The sequence below is a fragment of the Gymnogyps californianus genome, chromosome Z (genome assembly GCF_018139145.2).
Source record: "Gymnogyps californianus isolate 813 chromosome Z, ASM1813914v2, whole genome shotgun sequence".
Taxonomy (NCBI): Eukaryota; Metazoa; Chordata; class Aves; order Accipitriformes; family Cathartidae; genus Gymnogyps; species Gymnogyps californianus.
The window spans coordinates 59,238,695-59,257,011 of NC_059500.1; the positions used below are offsets into that span (position 1 = coordinate 59,238,695).

Genomic DNA, 18,317 nt, shown 5'->3' on the forward strand with positions numbered 1-18,317 from the left:
ATCCCAATCAGAAAATACTATTTATATCAGAGAGTATTCTCTTGAATCAAAAGAATAAATCCTGGAAATGGTCTGTGTTCAGTCCCCTATGTTTCAGTCTACCTTTTCTGAATTTGGGGTTGAATAATTTGGGTGCTGTTTTGAGGTCAATGATTAATGAAGTCATTAGAGTGACACACAAGATTATGGCATCCGTGTTGATTTATCATTCCACACAAAGCATGAACATGGCACTTCTTGCCATAGCACATGAGAACTTGGAACAAAAATTGAAATGGTAATAGTAACATCTACTGTCGTGTACCAAAACTCTCTGGAGATGGAAGAAGGATGAAGGAAAATGATGAAAAATGTGTCTGAGAAAACCGCCTTTTGACATGTCCTGATCAGTCTGCACACAGAAATTTGAGTATTTCAGAAAATTTCCTAGATGACCAACTGTCATGTTTTCACCTCATTACAGTTGCGGAAGACTCAAAACGTGTCCCTGCCAGTCTTTCTACCCTGGTATTTCTGTTTGATTGGTTAGAAGCCCTCTTAAAAGATGGATGTACTACTTAAACGTTCTTGCTCCTATTCACTTCCTCTTGCTCTATCTTGACACCACAAGTTTATGCAACACCATATCACAACCTGCAATGAAAAGCAGCAGCGACAGGAAACTACGAAAGCTGCTGAACACTCCTGCCTCCTCATTTCTTCAGGTTTATAATTTTTTTTTATAACCTTGAAAGATTGACTTATATGTGTGAACCTCTCCATGGGCATGATTTGTAAAGCTTCATCCCCTTACAGTTTAGTTTATCCACACTATGCAAAGTGCTGCAACGTCAAGCTATCCTAATAAATACACAGTGAGGTGACATGGCTATCAGAGCACTAAAAAAGAAGCTAGGTCAACGAGGAAGCCCTGTCACACATACGGCTATCATAGCTACAGTGCTTCTAATACTCAGCTGTGCTTGCTTATAACTACTTCAGGTATCTCTGCTCCTGAATGCATTGTTAAACAGAAAGCACAGCCACTCGTAAGAGGTAACAGAGTGCAACACGCTCTCAGATACTGCATTTGTATTACATATGTCAGTGATGAACAGGGAGTTGTTTTGGTCTTACAGGTTGGCTGCAGGAAAGAAACTTTACTTTGCATTGCCTTGTCCCAGAAACAGCATGAGATGTTTTTTGTCTGCTTCCCTAAATCTTGAAACTAAATGAAAATTAACTGGCCAAGGCTGTCTTAGTGAGACTTGGGTGACAACAGCTGTCAATGAGAAGCCCACAAGGAAATCAGTGGTTGGGCCTGTATAATACTACACTGTAAAATGAGGCAGGTAGCTGTCTGCATCAGCTACAAGGAGAAATTAGGGGTTGGGAGGTTACAGCTGGAAATGCGGTACAAGCCCATGGAGGGTACAGTTTCTGAGTTCACTTGACTGTAGGAATTACATCTGTGATTCATGACCTTTTGCTCTGGCTGCAGAAAGCCTACCCTTTCTGCACAGTCAGACCGATCTGGTTGACATGTTAATGAATAGCACTTCTTTCTTTCAAGCTGGAAAAGGAGTTACAAACCTGATTCTAACTTTCAGATTGGGATGTGGAAGGCATCACTGAAACAGAGCTTTGGCATAGCAAAGCTTATTAGGAATGTACATGTGAGAGCCTGTCTCAGGATAACTGTTGCTGTACACTCCAGGATGTGGTGTCTACTGAATTTGCATGTTCTTGGGAAATACTGAAATTCAAAACTATGTTCCTAAGAATTGCTCTCGTCCTTCACAGTCTAAATAAAACCATATAGCATTGTGTTGTATTTTAGATTTCTTAAATGCTCAAGGAAACATAGTGGCTAAAAGTGCCTCATTACAAATAATGTCACGTTTACAAAAAGTAACATCTCTGATTGGTTTAGCAAAGTAGAACTAAATCACTCATGAAAGCATAACAGAGAATAATTTCTGAATGGATTTTTCACTCAAGATAGTACTACATGCAAGTCTGCCAAAGCTTGTATATTTTATCTTGACCTGCTTCGTAAAAGATATTCAAAACAGCACAATGTAATGTCAGGTTACTTTAGCAAGAGTAAGCGTTCATTACTGAAACTGTGTTTCTCCCGGTACCTTCTATTTATACATTTGCTTCTTTGCTGAAGATTTAGAGGCACCAACTCCTTTGAAGAAAGTACATTTTGGACATTATTCATATGTACTTTGAAAATGTTTATCTATAGCCTAAAAGGGAGTGCTACTCTTTGTAAGTTGGAAATTGTGACATTATTATTCTAAAGAATTGTTGAGCATCTTATGGAATTCAGAAGAGTGTTTTAATAATTTAGTGTGTTCCCATCACATACGTTACCCCAATCCTGCTTATTTGGGTTATCAAATATTCAACACTGAATAAAGCTCCTCTGCTGTGGATTTAATTATATTTTTTCATTGTTGATATTTCTGTGTAACAACATATGGCTCTTACTGCTGTCCAATCTATAATTATCAGGAAAAGGAAGAACTGAATTTCTCTGGTGTCAGTGTAGTGCTTCAGATTTAGAACAGTAAATCCATGATACAGTACTTTAGGTTCTATTCAGAAATTGAACAATAACATCCTGTGTGTTGTAGAATATTACACATAATCTATCAGATGATTCATATAAAATAATGAAGAATGGGCTTCCTATAACTGTTTCATTTAGAAGAACTAGATTTTGTTCTTCTGTGAGAATTTCTGCCAGGCTGACATATTGGGAAAAAATGTTAACAGTTCAGTTTGCCTTTAATATTGCCTTTATTATTTTTAATGGTTGCTGGGATGTATTTCAATTCCTTAGGCAGCATTTCTGTGCAGAACTAGTGAAATTATTTTAATGATAAGTTTGCGACATCATGTTGTAAGGAGCCAGGATAAGCTACTTTACCCTGAGGGCAGGCAAAGGAAGAACTGTGAGTGTCAAGGAGGAGGAACAATTTGTTATTGGCCAATACCAAGAACGACTTACACATCTGCATTAATTTAGATCTGCCAGCCAATGCGGGAGCAAGCTGAATCAAGGATCTACTCATTCCCTGCCACTTTCTGCTCACAAGTGCTACTGAGAACAGGAACGCATACTGGTTCATGAACTCTGCTCAGATCTCCAATGTGAACAGCCCACACAAGGAAGCAAGAGGGTAACACCATTGAATTTCTCACTGACGTATAGCAATGAGGATCTTGTGTTTAGTAATTAGCAAATCTGAGTAGTTTGATTCTCTTAATTTCATGTGTATTAATGGAACTACTTCCTACTGCACAATTTGCTGTATCCTCATCTGTGTTCATATTTTGGGACTTTCACCCTTTCTCTGAAGACGCATTCTCGTTGGTTCAGTCAGCACCAGTGGCTCTTGTATAATCGTTGTTGGATAATTTTTTCCTAAAAGTTCAACTTCCAATTTCTGTCCAACTTTGCTTAGTTCTGTGGGAACATATGCAAAAGCCAGACTCCGCTGAGCACTGTAACTGAAGCTTCCAGATGTGGTGTTGCCAACAACCTGAAAAAAAAACACATTTATCTTTATTTTCAAGATGCAGTGAGGTTTTCTTAAAAAAAAACAACCAACAACCCAAACAACTACACATCTCATATACTAGTTTTGGTTTATACACTTCAGACATCAAGCAAGTTTCAAGTGTGTCATGCAGTTCATAATATTCTCTACTGTGGGTGTCAGCACCTTAAACTGGGAAGTTTTTGCTCCTTGAAAAAACAGTCTATTCCTACTGTGTTCAATTAAGTTTTCACCAGAACATACACTATACACATGCATATGTTTGTTATATGCAACAATTTAACTGCTAGTGAGTGTTTCAACAAATAATCTGTGCTGAAGTGTGGAGGCCCAAACTTTGCTGTTGTTTTGTTTCTTTTAAGTGAATAGCAGAAGTGTTGTTAGGACAATGGTGAACTTGCAGAAGAAGAGAATGGATGGCAATACTTTAGCCTGTTCCAACTCTAGTTTCTGTGACTTGATGGAACTTCATGTTTTCTTTGTTGCTATTTACTTAGTCTTTGCTTCCTTCTTGAAGATTAGAAAGTGTTTATCATAGCTTCAAATTTTTCTGTGCCAGTAAAACAAAAATAATGCATTCACACTTGAAACACGAATTAACATTAGTTTCTTGTAACACAATCTATAGTCCTTACCTTGCCATTATGCCACACACTTTCATTTCCCTCTGGATCAACGTTATCTGTTTCCAGGGCGAGATATACCAGTCGTCGTTTGAGCCCCTTTTCTTTAATCTGCTTCAGTGCTTGCTTTCCTGTAAAGTTTGCTGGCTGAAAAAAATAGAAGATAATGATGACATATGGTTATTCGGGTTCTGCAAAAAGTTTAGAGATATAAGCCTTTAAATTTATCTTCATTTGTTTTCCTATCACTTAAGTATTCTGTACGAAATATAGATGAAATCAAACCTTTGACAGGTATTATATCTTGTATCTTGTTATTTTTATATTGGTACATTATATCTTGGTAACTTTATTCAGTATATTAGTTTTTCTAGATCTCAGTCCTTTAATATCTGTAATTCCAAATGTAGTAGAAATACATATGTAGCGAGATGTGTGTTACAAGACTGTCTGCCCAGCTAATGTTGTCAGCCAGAAGACTGTAGATCATTTCAGTTTCTATAAAAAACCTGGAATTCCAATACCCAGATCCTAAAGTCCAGGCCTCCCTCTGTGGACACACAACCATTTTGATGCCACCATCAACCATGATAGTAACTTGTTACTATTCCACTTTGGTGTCTCTGCCAGGCTGCAGAGCTGGCAGTTTACTCCATATTCTTGTTTTAAGGTATGTATGTTTTTTTCCCATATCTACCATTTTATGGGATAATGCAACATGTTAGTTAAAGAATATTACTATCATTTGGAGTTCCCTTTTTCAGCTTGCCTAGAAAGGTACAAGCAGATTCTCATATTTCTGGAAGCAGACTGCATAAATGAGTGACAAGTATGGGGGGAGCCATCAGTAAGCCCCTGAATCCTCAAGGGTATATAGGACAGTATTTATTGTATGTGATAATGTTGAACTGATTCCACTGAGCTAGCCTGATTCCATGACCAGGTTCACAGATACGAACTTATTTTGCCTACCAGTAGCTGTGAACCTGACTTGTCTCACATATCTCCTAAGTCTTAAATGTAACTCAGACAACTTCCTTAGTTAGTTGGCTGGGTAGAGAATAAATTGGAAAAAGAAGCCATAGAAAAAAGAGTTGTTATAAAATTTGTGGTCCTCCACAGACTGCCTCAAGAACCAAGAGAAGGCCCCTTTCAAAGATGCTGACAGTTCGGACACAGGATAAAATAGTAATCAAACTGGATATCATTATTTCTAATAACTGTGCAGTAAATGTTAAGAACAGTGGCTTACAAATTCTGTTTATTAATTTTTTCTTTAAAGGTATAGATCAGGCAGAACAAAAGATTTTTATTCAACTAATTTGCCAGATCCACACCAGCCTGCCCCATGGGCAAGAAATTAACAGCAGTTACAAGGTCCTCTAGCTTTCCAGCCTTTGCTGAGAAGATGACCAGCAGCAAAAGCTATTTTAAGGCAGTTGATCTTAGGTCTGAAGCAGGAATTATATTCATTTGATGAGTGTTTAAGAGAAAAGAAACAAAATATTGCTGAAGATGTCAAAAATACTATTTCTGGTAATGTTCTTTAATTTCTGTAGAGAATTATTGCACTGTCAGAATAACAAGCAACATATACTATACTTGGAATATATTATTATGCAGTTAGTTCATGTGTTCTTATTTCTGTAGTTCTTGTTCAGGTTCACATATGTCTATGTGTAGGCTCAAAAGAAATTATTAAAGCAATGAGGAGTTTTTGAACCTTGAAAGATTAGACTCTGTAAGCAGTTGTGGAAAACAGCTGATGAACCAGTTGAGGACCAGTTAGTCTGAAAATCAAGGTGGACCAACTGAGGATAAAGCAGATATTGCACATAAGGATCACAAATGTCACCCTTTGGGGAAAGACAGCATGAAATACAGCTCAGATCAGACAAAGAAAGGACTGTGAGGATTCATTTTAGAATATAAATATCAAGATGCTGCTGGAAAATATACAGCAAAGATCTCAGACCAAACAATAACCAGCTACTGGTAGTTCCCTCTCACTTTTCATAGAATTACATTCCTACTATGCAGGAACACTTATGAAAGGAAATACCTACAACTAGAAACACAAATAAGACTGTATACCATAGCACGACACACAGACTAAAATGTTTTGCATGACAGAGAGAAATACCAAGGAAGTAAATATTCTACAGGTATGCTCAGCGCTGAATCAACTCCTTCCTATACATGCTAATGTAATATCTGGTATTTAGTTGCAAGGAATATAACTGTGGAACTAAACACAAGTATTCAAATACAACGTTATATGCCCTAGGGCCTTCTGACTGGCCTCCAGCTGCTGCTCTGGAAGAGATATGGTCTCCCTTCAGTCCTGTGTCATATTTGCCAACCCAGTGTGGATGTTAGCGATACACTAAGGCATCTAAAACGGCAGTATGAATGTCTGTAAATTCTGATCTTGAGATCTCTTAGTAATAAAAGACTGCCAACAGAGAGGACTCTCTCAGAACCAGCTTCCGACAGCATTCTTCTACTGTGCCCTTTTCCTCAGTTGAGTCACCATCAAGTTTTGCAGAAGAATTGTAATCAGTGACTTTGGGAATGTCGTATCACACAGCACTGATGTAGCTACTGCTATACAAAGAGCACGGCTCCTTTTTTCTGGTGTATTCAGATACTTGTAAGTGCATAGATGCAGAGAGAGATGAAAGTCTTATAAAACATTTACTATTTTCATGTTTGGGGTTGTTGTGGGTTTTTTTAATTCAAGATTTCTGGTTAATTTTTACATCTATGAATTCCTCATTTAGAAATGGAAAAACTGTTTCCATAAAGGTTAATGCAGCAATCATAATCAGAGCCTTGAGTATAACCTGGTAACAGATGTGTACTGCTTTAATGGGTCACTTGCAGATTAACTGTATAGATGACAGTTAACTCCTGTTAATATACTAATTACTGGAACCTTGAGGTTGACAGCAAAAATAATTTTGACTTCCATTTCTTAATTACCTTTTAGACATGGAAACCATTAGAGCAAGCAGCTAGCAGGCTTTAGAATCTATGTATCTCTGGATCATTTTTTGCCTATTGGTTACAGATAAAACATTAAATCCTTACCCAATTAATTTTAACTGGGCCAGGCTTTTGGCCACCTGGAATAAACCACTACCTAGTTCTTATGCTAACTGGAGATGGATTTGGGGGATTTCATGTAATGGGTTTGATCTTTGTTATTTTATGTTCCTTGAAGGTTAAGAATATTCTTGTCTTTTTAGAATCATGGCTTGGAAAAATAACCAAGAGGTAACCTAGAATTCAAACTCTGCAAAATATACACAAATATAAAAATATATATATGTGTACACACACACTCTCTGCAAAAATGTGTGTATATATATGTATATGTACATACATAAACACACATACATATATGAACACTATATGAGCATGGATAAAAATGTGTGAAAATATATGTGTATATATAATGTACAACTGCAAAAAATATGTGTATATATATATTTTTTAAACATTTAAAGCAACTTCTTAATAAATTCTAACCACATGAATCTGACTAGTTCAGTCTTTTTGTTTTACAGTTCTTGGGTATCCATGTCAATTGTACACTAACATTTCCACCATTATTCATTTTTGATTTATGAGTGTGTGTGCACAAGGTCGTGCATTCCGATCAAAACAGTGTTTTGGAAACTGATTCATTCAACCTCAGTCTGGCTATTCTTGGTAACAACTGCTTCCTGTTTCTAGGAGAAAAACAGTCAGTTTGGGTATTGCTTCTATTTGTTTTATCTTGTCACACTAAATATAACACAAGAAAAAAATCCCATTCAAAACAGTATAATTCAATAAATGAGTATTAAAAGAACCCCAAAACCAGAAGAAAAAGAACAGAAGCAAAGGAAAACCCTAAACAACTCCAACCTCAAACAAATATCAAATTTCAAGCTGCTCTTATTGTCTCTTAGTTTTAAAAAAATAATCACTTGCCATGTAGTAACAATGTAAAACTTTTAGAGTAAGTACAGTCCTAATAAGCTAAGCCTAAAATACAGAAGACTTTCCATTATCTTGGCATGAGCTCCCAAAGCATTAAGGTTTGGCAGATGTAATGTTTTTCACATGAAATAAAACCACTTCTTAGATACAAGATAAAGACAATATCTACTGCTTAGCTTCATATTCTTTGAGTGCAGTTCACCAGATAAAAACAAAAAGATGGGTTATGCTTTTTACTTGTGTTACCTAACACACAGATTATAATGGAAAATCATATCACATAGACAAATCAGTTAAGTTTTTAAAATAGCATATAGCTAAAGGGAGCCCATTGATTATCTCATCTATTAACATATCAGACATATATATTTGCGTTGCCCTTCTCCTCATCAGGCTTTTACCTTGTGTAAGTTACCATGTGTTTGCTAGCACAAGAGAAAAACAATTTTTTTTTTTAAGAGTTCAGGAGACAGTAACCAATGAGGTGATTTTTTAGGCACAGTGATGTACCCTGAAAAGTTTAACTTACTGTGTTTCAGGTGTGCTTGGCTTTTAATGGCATACAAATCCTAATTCTAATCCTCTGTAAAAATCTTTTGTGGCTTAAGGGAAGCAAAGGAATAGAAATTATCTATAAAACTTTCAAATTTTTTTTTTTTAGATTGTGTAGTTTAGCAGAATAAAGTCTAGGTATCTAGGAAGAAAAATGTCATATCCATTCAACAATAACTGACAGCAAAGATATGCAAATCTCTTAATAATGATATGTTGTCATTTATTTGGTATGCTACTTATGACTGTGGGCATACAGCCAATTTATGTACACAAAGCCACCCAACTGAGTAAGGCAGCACCAACAGCTGCTGCGATCTGATATAACCATCATGTTACACACACTGGAGACAGCATCAATGCAATATTTTGAAATTAATTATTCTTAGTTGGATGCTCTTGAATAATTTCAGGGTAACACTCCAAATGATATCCCCCTTACCAGGGTGATCACTGAAGATCATTTTCCTCCACAGGCAGCAAATACTTGACAAGTTTCTTTTTCTGTAGCAAACCAAAGCCACAGTTTACACTGCACAAAACAGTTTTCTAAGGGAGATGTGGCCAGTCAGTACGTATGGCACCTGCATCACTGCATCTTTCAGTCCATCTACCTAAGCCCTTCCTGTATGCAAACAGCCAGCTCTAAGAAATTTATATGATACAAACAACTGATGAATTATTGAATTATTTTGGCTCAAAATTCCTAGCTTAGTGGGTCCTTATTGCTTTACATAGCCCAACAAACACACTGGGAGTGACCTAGATGTGCATTTTACACAGATAACAAAATCATTGCAGATTCCTTCCAATGTGTTTCATACTCTGTATAAATCTATGGACTAAATCCTCTGTTTTATGACCCTCTGGACATCAAATGAAGTAACCAGAAAAGATGGTTCCACTCCTAAACTTTAATTTGAATAGGGACAGGATTTAGGTGGAAAAGTACACTGAATAAATATGTTACAGGCATAATAAATGGATATTGAAAGAGAGAGGGAAAAAAATGACCCTTCCCACCTCTCAAATACCTAGTACCCTTCCATCACTCCATCCTTTTTCAGATCCCTCTGCTTTCCCCCAGGCTCCTTATCCCTCCTTCAGTAAAGTCTGTGCTCTTTTTTCTCCCTCCTTCTCCCTTTCTTGTGTGGAGTAGAGCTGGCACAAAACACAGCCGTGTGCCAGATTATGGAGTGGGGTCAGTGATCACTACTGTAGTCATTCCTCTCAGAACATGAGGGATGCAAGTTGGAGAAGTGAAGGAGGGGCGGACAATGGCAATAAGGGGGAGTTACAGAAACTCTTGAAGGTCAGCCCGTCCAGCATCAAGTTGGAGCACTGCTCCCAGTAGACCTGGACAGCAAGTGCCAGCCATTCCACCCACTAAGCCTGCTCTATACTGGATTTTAGAAGTAAGAAGATTAAAATGAATCATTTGCTATGGTCCCGCAAACACAGCTCCCATTTTAAAGTCAGTGATTGTTTAAGGAGAAAAAAAAGAAAAGGAAAAAACCCAACAAATAATTAAGAAGTGGAAAACATAAGCAAACGGCTACAAGTGGTTCTTTTTCTGGTTGCCCCTACTCACTCCTTGCCTCCATGTTTCTGAAAGCGTACGGTGTTACCAGATCAGAACAGCAGTATATTACATGGATGATGATACAAATGACTACGTACGCTGCAATGCTGCAGAGACCCAGAGCCACCACGTATATCTTTTCTGCCACTTTCCCCACCCTCTCTCTTCACCTAGTGCTGGGTCGTGTTTGTGGCCAGAGCCCTGGAGGCCCATGGCAGGACTAACAATTCCGCTAGTGGTCCCTTTTTGGAGGGCATGCTTTCTGCAGTTGTGCCAGTTGAAGCTTTTTTGGTGTTCTTTCACCAAACTGCACCTGTGAAATGACAAGAAAAAGCCTTTTCCCTAAAAAGATTTATTGTTTTGTGTTTTAATAAATCAGGACATATCACCTTAGACCATTGTAACACAATGGGGCAATTCTGGCAGAGTGGCCAGGAGGGAAACAAATGACTAGGAAGAGGAGGGCATGAAACTGTAAGTTTAAACCTGCTACCAAAGGAATAAAAGGGTGGAGGAACAGCCTTAGAACCGCTCATCCTAATTTCCCGTGAAAAAACAACTTATGAACAGTTATGTTGGAGGTTAGGTCAATACTGAAGGACTGTATCTTGTCATTCACCCATCTGTGTGAAGCTGCTGGGCATGACACAACCTCTATTCATAACGAATAACAAAGCAATTAAATGCTCATGTGTCTAATAGGTGCAATAGTAAAAGCCACCAAATGCCAAAGTGAGAAAAAGAGGTAGGACTTGTAGTCTAAGAGGCATTTTTTGACATCAGAATTCAGGCAGTCACTGAATAGGGTTGGTGGAGATGAGACACAAATAGTGATAGGCAGACAGGGAAAGGAGCAGGAAACAAAGGAGAAGGTTAAAAAAAAAAAAAGCTAGTAGAGTAGACCTAAGAAAAAGTGAGATATTCTGGGTATCGTAAAATCTGGAAAGAAGCTTGGAATGGAGAACAAAGAAACCGCCCCAGTAAATAAGGAGGGCTGCAACAAAGAAAGACTGCCTCTGATAACGGTATTTCCTCCTAGTGGAAACAAACACCAAATCTTAGCTAAGCACTCAGATCCCGGCCTGGAAGGGCGCACTAGAGCAGAGTCCCAAAGGGTTTCCATCATCTACCGCATTCCCTTCCCAAATCGCAGTGAGGTGTTGCTGCAGAGGGTGTGACCAGGAGATGGCAGTCTTGGATATAGCAAAACAAGTCACAACCCTACAAACAGTTAACTACGGACTTTTGTAGCTGTACGCTCTTGATGACTGTTGGCACTATTGGATTCACATGTTCATTTCTGTGACCTACTCAAATTGACGCGGAGGTTTTATTGGGACTTCTGGTCCATTACGCTCAGGAGAAAAACAGGCTGTTTTAAGAATACTGAATTAGCTAAAAATAATCAACCGTTTCAGAAGACCAAAAAGATGCATGCTAAGATGCATGTTTTGAAGACACAGTCAGCTTCCGAAGTAAGGAAGTATTTTTTTCTGTATGTCCATAGTGAACATAATAATCAGTGATAAGTTTAAAGTGTAGCAACAAAACATTTTCTAACATAAGGATAGTGAATCACTAGAACAGGCTGCCCAAGGAAACTGTGCGATCTTCAGGACTGAGAGGTCTTTGTAATTTCACATGTGAAATTTTTACACATATGGCAAGATAAACACAGATGTAGTTGATTCTGCCACAGAACAAAGGTTTGGAGTAAATTAACATCTGGTGATTGCTTATCTTTTTCTATGATAGTATCTGAAAAATCCATTAAGTTTAAACCAGGATTTTGAAAAATAAAAAGCATTCAGAGGTGATACACTGTATCTTTGACCACTTGAACCTGAGGAAGTGCAAATGTGCAGCAGAACTAAAACAATATTCTGGGATGTGGAGCAAAAAGAATTGCAACTTTTTCTTCTTTAAAGATATTCTGTGAATTTCCTGCCACAAAGACCATTAGGACTCTGTCGAACATTTAGTAGCAGAGTCCTTATTCATGAGATGAGGCTATCTAACAACTTATGTAACTTAATAAATGTAATTGAACAACCAAAAGAAAGACAACAAGTATTAAAAAAAATCCCACCCCTAATCCAGACAGATTTTGTTGTAAAGTTATGAAGACATTGTATACTTTAAATTAGAAATTAATCCTGTTACTGTCCCTCCACTTTGGTTTAATCAAAGTCCATCCTGCTCATCTGTGCAAGGAAGCAACTAACACCAACATTAGAGAAAAACGGAGTATCAAGCAGAGTCTAGAGGAAACCACCTAGAACAATACCATCTCTTCAGCCTTACTGGTAAAATGAAAGTTGCCACAGAAATCCTGAGGAAACAGGTTTACTTCTTGTTATGCCTCAATTTAATAGACTGTAGGGAAAAAAAAATTGTCAGCTTAAGCTTTTAAGAGTTTTTCCTGTTACTCATCACAAAAGAATTACTAGTCTGTATGTACCTGAAGATGACACACACACTAAACTCTGTAAACACAGAGAAATATCAGGATTTTATTGGGAATTTACATATCTTCATATTTATTCTCCAGATATTTGAATCTCCTCTCGTGGAAATTAAAATACTTTTTGATTGCATTACCTTCACTGGCATTTGGTTGTTCATTCACTTTAATCTGTTTAGAAACTGTTTACATTTTCCATGACATACCTCTCGAGATTCACTTGTGCTGAAGTCTTTTTGCCCCTTTTGTGAGCTATTTCAGCTGCTTGTTGCACAGTAAGAAGTGCTCTAGTAATTAACTGAACAGTGCATTTTGGTTTTAATTTACACAGAAATCAGCATTTTCCCCAGCTGGGGGCACCTGCTTAAAGGAATAATCCTTGTCAGGAACCCAAGAGACCAACATGTCAAAAAGAAATATGTAAGTATCTGTTGCTTGTAGTTTTTATCTCGTTTGCCCTTTTTGGGAGGAAGTTTCCTTAACAATAGGAACAGATGATAACAGAGTATTTTGCTTGTCTTCAGTGACGGTGGCCTGTAAGGAATGCTGAGGTCTATGCCATGCCAAACGGACACCAAAAGCAGAGGCATGGAATTGGGACTCACAGCCCCAAACTGCCAAGGAGCAGAGTAAATAATCTCACATTGCGCTTCATGCTACAGTGTTTAGACTGCTTCCAATATCTGAGTTAGCTCATGTGCCGCTGCAGTGTCAACATACAGTCACTATTGCCCTCATTGGAGTCAATAAATAAACATTGATTATTTCCTTTTTCACATCAGTTCAGCAAAACTTGCAAATGTTTTAGGCTGACATCCTGCATCTATGCTGGAGATTCATTCCGTGCCCATTCGTCTACAGTGTGAGTATCTGCTCCAGAGAGCTGTTCCAACCCTGCATTTCAACTATGCAGAGAAGTGTGTGGAGTAATAAAGAATCAAGCGCTTCATGCACATTAGTGCCTTCATATGTTCTGCATGGCCATCTTGGCAAGCAACAGCTTTCCCTGCTTATGGCTGCTTTCCTGCTTATACTAAAAAAGAAAAAAAAGAAAAAAAAAAGAAAACAAACATATGTATTCAAATGGAAGTGGAAGGAAAAACTAGTAATAGTAACTTCTTTTATTGCAGTCCCCTGTAATACTGCTAACGCTCTCCTCAAGATGGGAAAGTCCTAGATGAGTAACTACAACATAATCCTGTTCTGTAAGATTCTGTATTTCCTTTGCATGTATCACTTACTCTGATTAGGGCAAAATTACACTACCCAATGGAGACAGCTGTAACTCTACTACATCCCTGGGAGCACCTTGCCTCAATCTTGCATAGGCTGAAGAACTTTAACATCTATAGACAGGTTCAACAGTTGGAGAGGAAAAGCATCTTCCTGGGCTTTTCCCTGTTATGGTTGGTGACATTGTCTCATACAGATAAAAACACCTTTTTAGGTTTAACATGCCTCCATTAATTCTTGCCTACCCAAAGTTTCAGACTTCTTGTTTATTTGGAGCTGTAACTTAAAGTTTGGGATTCATCAGTTCCACAGCACCTCCAAGTAACATGGCAAAAACCATCAAGGGTCATTTATTGTCTGATTTATCACCATTTCAGGTATAATGGGAACATAAGAACAGAGTTTGTCCCTGTATCACATTACATCATTGTAAAGATGAAATGTTTCAAACACATTAATTTTTCTTTTTGATCTCCCTTATGTAAAAATGTTGGCACTTTATTTTACAGATGAAAAACTGAGGCAAAAGATTAAGTCAGAAATAGCCCCTCATTTACGGCACCTAATTTGAAATGTCTAGGACCTGATTTTTTACGTTAGAAACTTCACATCCACTGTGCAGGCAACTCCTGTTTGAGTTGATGGGCTAACTGGTAGGAACAGATGGCAATAGAGCTGCACAGGAAATTATTTCACCAGGTTTCATGGAAAGGTCCTCAACTTGACAGAGTTTGGTCATGTGGTTTGGGATTCACTTGGACTGGAAAAGAGAATTACAAGCAATTTCTGTATCTATTAGACTGTAACAGAGTTTGATTTGCTAAAATATTAATATACGAAAATGAGGATGCTAATAAAAGGAGATAGAATAACATATTTTCATTTTTACTGCACATTTAAATTCAACTAGTTCCATTCTCTAAACTTCAAATCAGGCAGGAACAAGTTATGAGCAGAGGACCACTTCAGAAATTCTATGAACAACTAATCAATTTTTTAACCATTAATTTAACTTATATTTGACTTATATCTAAGTTGTCAGTTAGCAGTTCTTCTAAAAAATCTATTGGTTTTTTCAGTACTGTACTAGACTAGTACTTTACTGGCTGTACTAGAATGGTAGCCAGGGAAAATGATCCTACAGACAACTCCTTTAACAAGAATAAGCAGGTAAAACATTTTCACAATATGAACGGGCTTGTTCAGCTTGTATACAGATACTATATGTTTACAAAAGCACGACTCAAATTTCTCTATGAAAATAAATCAGTTATTTTTCATGTAGACAACATTCAGTATTTGCAACTTCCTGATCTAATGTATAAATTTGTTAGCAAGAAACATGGAAAAATACAAAACATTTTTTTAAACAAATCAGTACTTATGAAGTAATTATTCTTATAGTTGCTTGGTTCATTTTCTAAACCTATTTTATTTTACAGATAATGACATTTTTCTTTTCAAACACTTAAAGGAATAACCTTGGACATAATAGAACAGTTTGAAAATAATAAGACATACCTTGTTTAGCTTTACAAAGTATTCCAGTCCAGCTTCCAAGGGATTAGTGTCACAGTTCATCTGTTAAAAAAATATAAATTCACCATCTGTACATGATGGACCATCATAGCCTTTGGGTTGGGGGGTTTATTTATTCATTCTATGCATCCTTCTATTTACTCCTGTGTCAATGTCTTCCACGTTGCATATGTGCAACTTCCATTTGAATACACTGTAAGCTTCCAATATGTCATTTCAACAGAATATCTACTGTTATGCCTAATATAAAGTATAGATACGTAAATCATTCATCTAAGTTTCAAAATGCAAAGTAAACACACATTTCAGTAAGAAACAGTATTTTTCGTCAAAGCAGAATGGAACCTGCAGAAGACTGAATAACTGAGGTATGCACATTAATTGCAACACAGCAGAATGTCTTAGCTGGAAAAAGAAAATAAAACACAAAGCCAATTTTATTCACCACCTTCCCATTAGGTGCAGGGGGAATGATTTGTTAGGCAGCTTTTGAATCAAGAATGAAAATAATTACCACAGGGCAAACAAAAAGGACCCTAAATGCCCACCATTTCACTTTCTTGAGTTCTTTCATTACCAAAGGAATTAGGAAAAATTTCAGGTAAGCAGAAATTATACTGATTTTCCCCAAATTCTTTAAGCCACCTGAGTAGTTCTTTATTGTGAGTGAGCAAATTCAGCAGAAACAAGCTAATGGGGAATGAAAAAGTTCCAAATACATCATGAAGCAAGAATAATTGGCCTCTCATGATGCAGTTATTACAGAAATAAAACATTTTCAGAATCTATCAGCCAAACCTTTGATTTCAAGACACTAGAGCTCAGCAAAACCCTCATAATTTTGTTATACACGAGAGGGAAAAACATCAGTGAATCAAAATAAGTGTCTCTTTACCAGCAGTGCAATGGAGTATACTAGTTATTTTTATTTAGAAAACACACTGTTCAGAATTATAGCAGCTTTTCCTGCTCAAGGTAAATTTTCTTTTCATGCTAAATTGAGAAACTGGAACAAATACTCTCTGTGCTAACTCTAACTAAAAGCCATATAGTCATAATGAAATAATAAACCAAACCAAACAAACAAACAGAAAGAATAATAAAGAAGTTATATTTCCTGACCTCTGCCCCCCAGGCTCGGAAACCCTTTTCCAGCCTTAAAGCATTCAGAGCATATGTTCCAAAGTTGTCAATTCCCTCTTTTTGGCCAGCTTCCATGATGGCACTGTAAAGAGCTACAGAATCTTCTTTTCTATGATAGAGCTCCCAGCCCAATTCACCTGTTATACAAACAAGATTAACGGTTTCATCAACAGATTCAACAATGAAACAATCCTAATAAATAGAGTCCTATCCTTGGTAAAAAGTGGGGATCAATGCTGTAAGTGTTAATTCACATTCCTGGGCCAATTCTGCTATCATATAGCAAGTCTAATTCCCTGCAAGAACCACCAGAGGATTTATGCCCTAGATCTTAAGCAGCGGTACTATTATTCTAATCTAAACTGTTAACTGAAATCGGGGTGGTGGGGGGAGGGTGTTGCAGTCAGAATAACAGATAAGAAGAAGTCGTGTAACGGAGTCACAATGAGAAATGAAGCTCAAGGGCATTATAAACAGATGATGACTTGGCAAGTGAACAGCAAATGTAACTGAGTGTAAATAAGCATAAAATGAGTGTATTGTGTCACATTTAGTACAATAGAAAGAGAATATGAACTACAAGGACTTCAGCTGCTTCAGAATGCTCTGAATTCAGTCTATTGCAGTAGAAATGGACACGAAAAGAAATAAAAATAAAAAGTAACTGGGAAAAACAAATACTTAGCATTACAGTGTTACATTTTCAAGGCATGTGACAAACACTAATATATAGTAATCCATAAACAATTCTTGACGTTGGTTTTGCAGCAAATACGACAGAGGTTATCAGAACTGGCCTTTTGTTCTGTAAAATAAATATTTACACTATAGGGTATTCTAGAGAAAAAGGTCTTGGAAAACTCAGCACAGACCCTGACCATATCACATTTGAAAATCAATGTACTGTGTTTCCTCACACATTTATATATAAAATTTAATGAACCTGTTGCTTATGAATACATAAGATTTATTTTCAACATAATTTTATTTACACTTATTATTTTATTCATTGTCTCTTTCCTTAAGAGTCTGTTTTCTCTATTGTTTACCTGTGTACGATATCCTAATGGCAGTAACAGCAATATCAGAAAGTTTCAGATGTCTAGACTGGAGAAACTTAAATGAACCTTCACTCAGATCCTCATTTGTCAACTTCTGGAGGACCTGTCGTGAATATGGACCCGCTACACCAAGTACTCCCATCTCATCTGTCATGTTTTCTATTTCAACTTTGTATCCACCTCTCATTACCTTCTCTTCTATCCATCTGCATGTAAAACACAACATTGATGTTAAATTTTTTATGAAAAATACCTGATTTAGATAAAATTTTAAAAGGAATAACTTTTTGTTAGTGTTCATCCTCCCAGCAGCTCCCAGTCCCACACCTTCTCAAAACCAATGGAAGTGTGTGCTACATTAGATAGTCAAATCCATCAGTGATGTTAAACAGTGTTTTCTGGTGAGATACTGGTATGGGAACACAGGCATCTGGGATACAGCCAGGAAAGGAGAGAATTTAAATGGGTGGAACAGTATTTTCAAGATAAGAGAAAGAACTGATCTCGTAGGACTGAACACAGATTTGCCTCTGGATCCAGAATGTGTTAATAAAAAGTCAACATACAAAAAGAGTA

At 37.1% G+C, this 18,317-nt stretch overlaps 1 protein-coding gene across 1 annotated transcript in view; it reads right to left on the bottom strand.

The window, feature by feature from the left end:
• Positions 1-2,256: 2,256 nt before the first annotated feature.
• DMGDH (dimethylglycine dehydrogenase) overlaps positions 2,257-18,317 on the bottom strand; it is a 45,645-nt gene continuing 29,584 nt past the window's right edge. The window contains exons 12-16 of the mRNA XM_050913003.1: positions 17,730-17,947; positions 16,660-16,817; positions 15,520-15,579; positions 4,190-4,324; positions 2,257-3,536 (exon numbers count right to left, since the gene is read on the bottom strand). Of these exons, the coding sequence (XP_050768960.1) occupies positions 3,321-3,536; positions 4,190-4,324; positions 15,520-15,579; positions 16,660-16,817; positions 17,730-17,947 (787 nt within the window). The 3' untranslated portion in view covers positions 2,257-3,320. The remainder of the gene's footprint in view (positions 3,537-4,189; positions 4,325-15,519; positions 15,580-16,659; positions 16,818-17,729; positions 17,948-18,317) is intronic.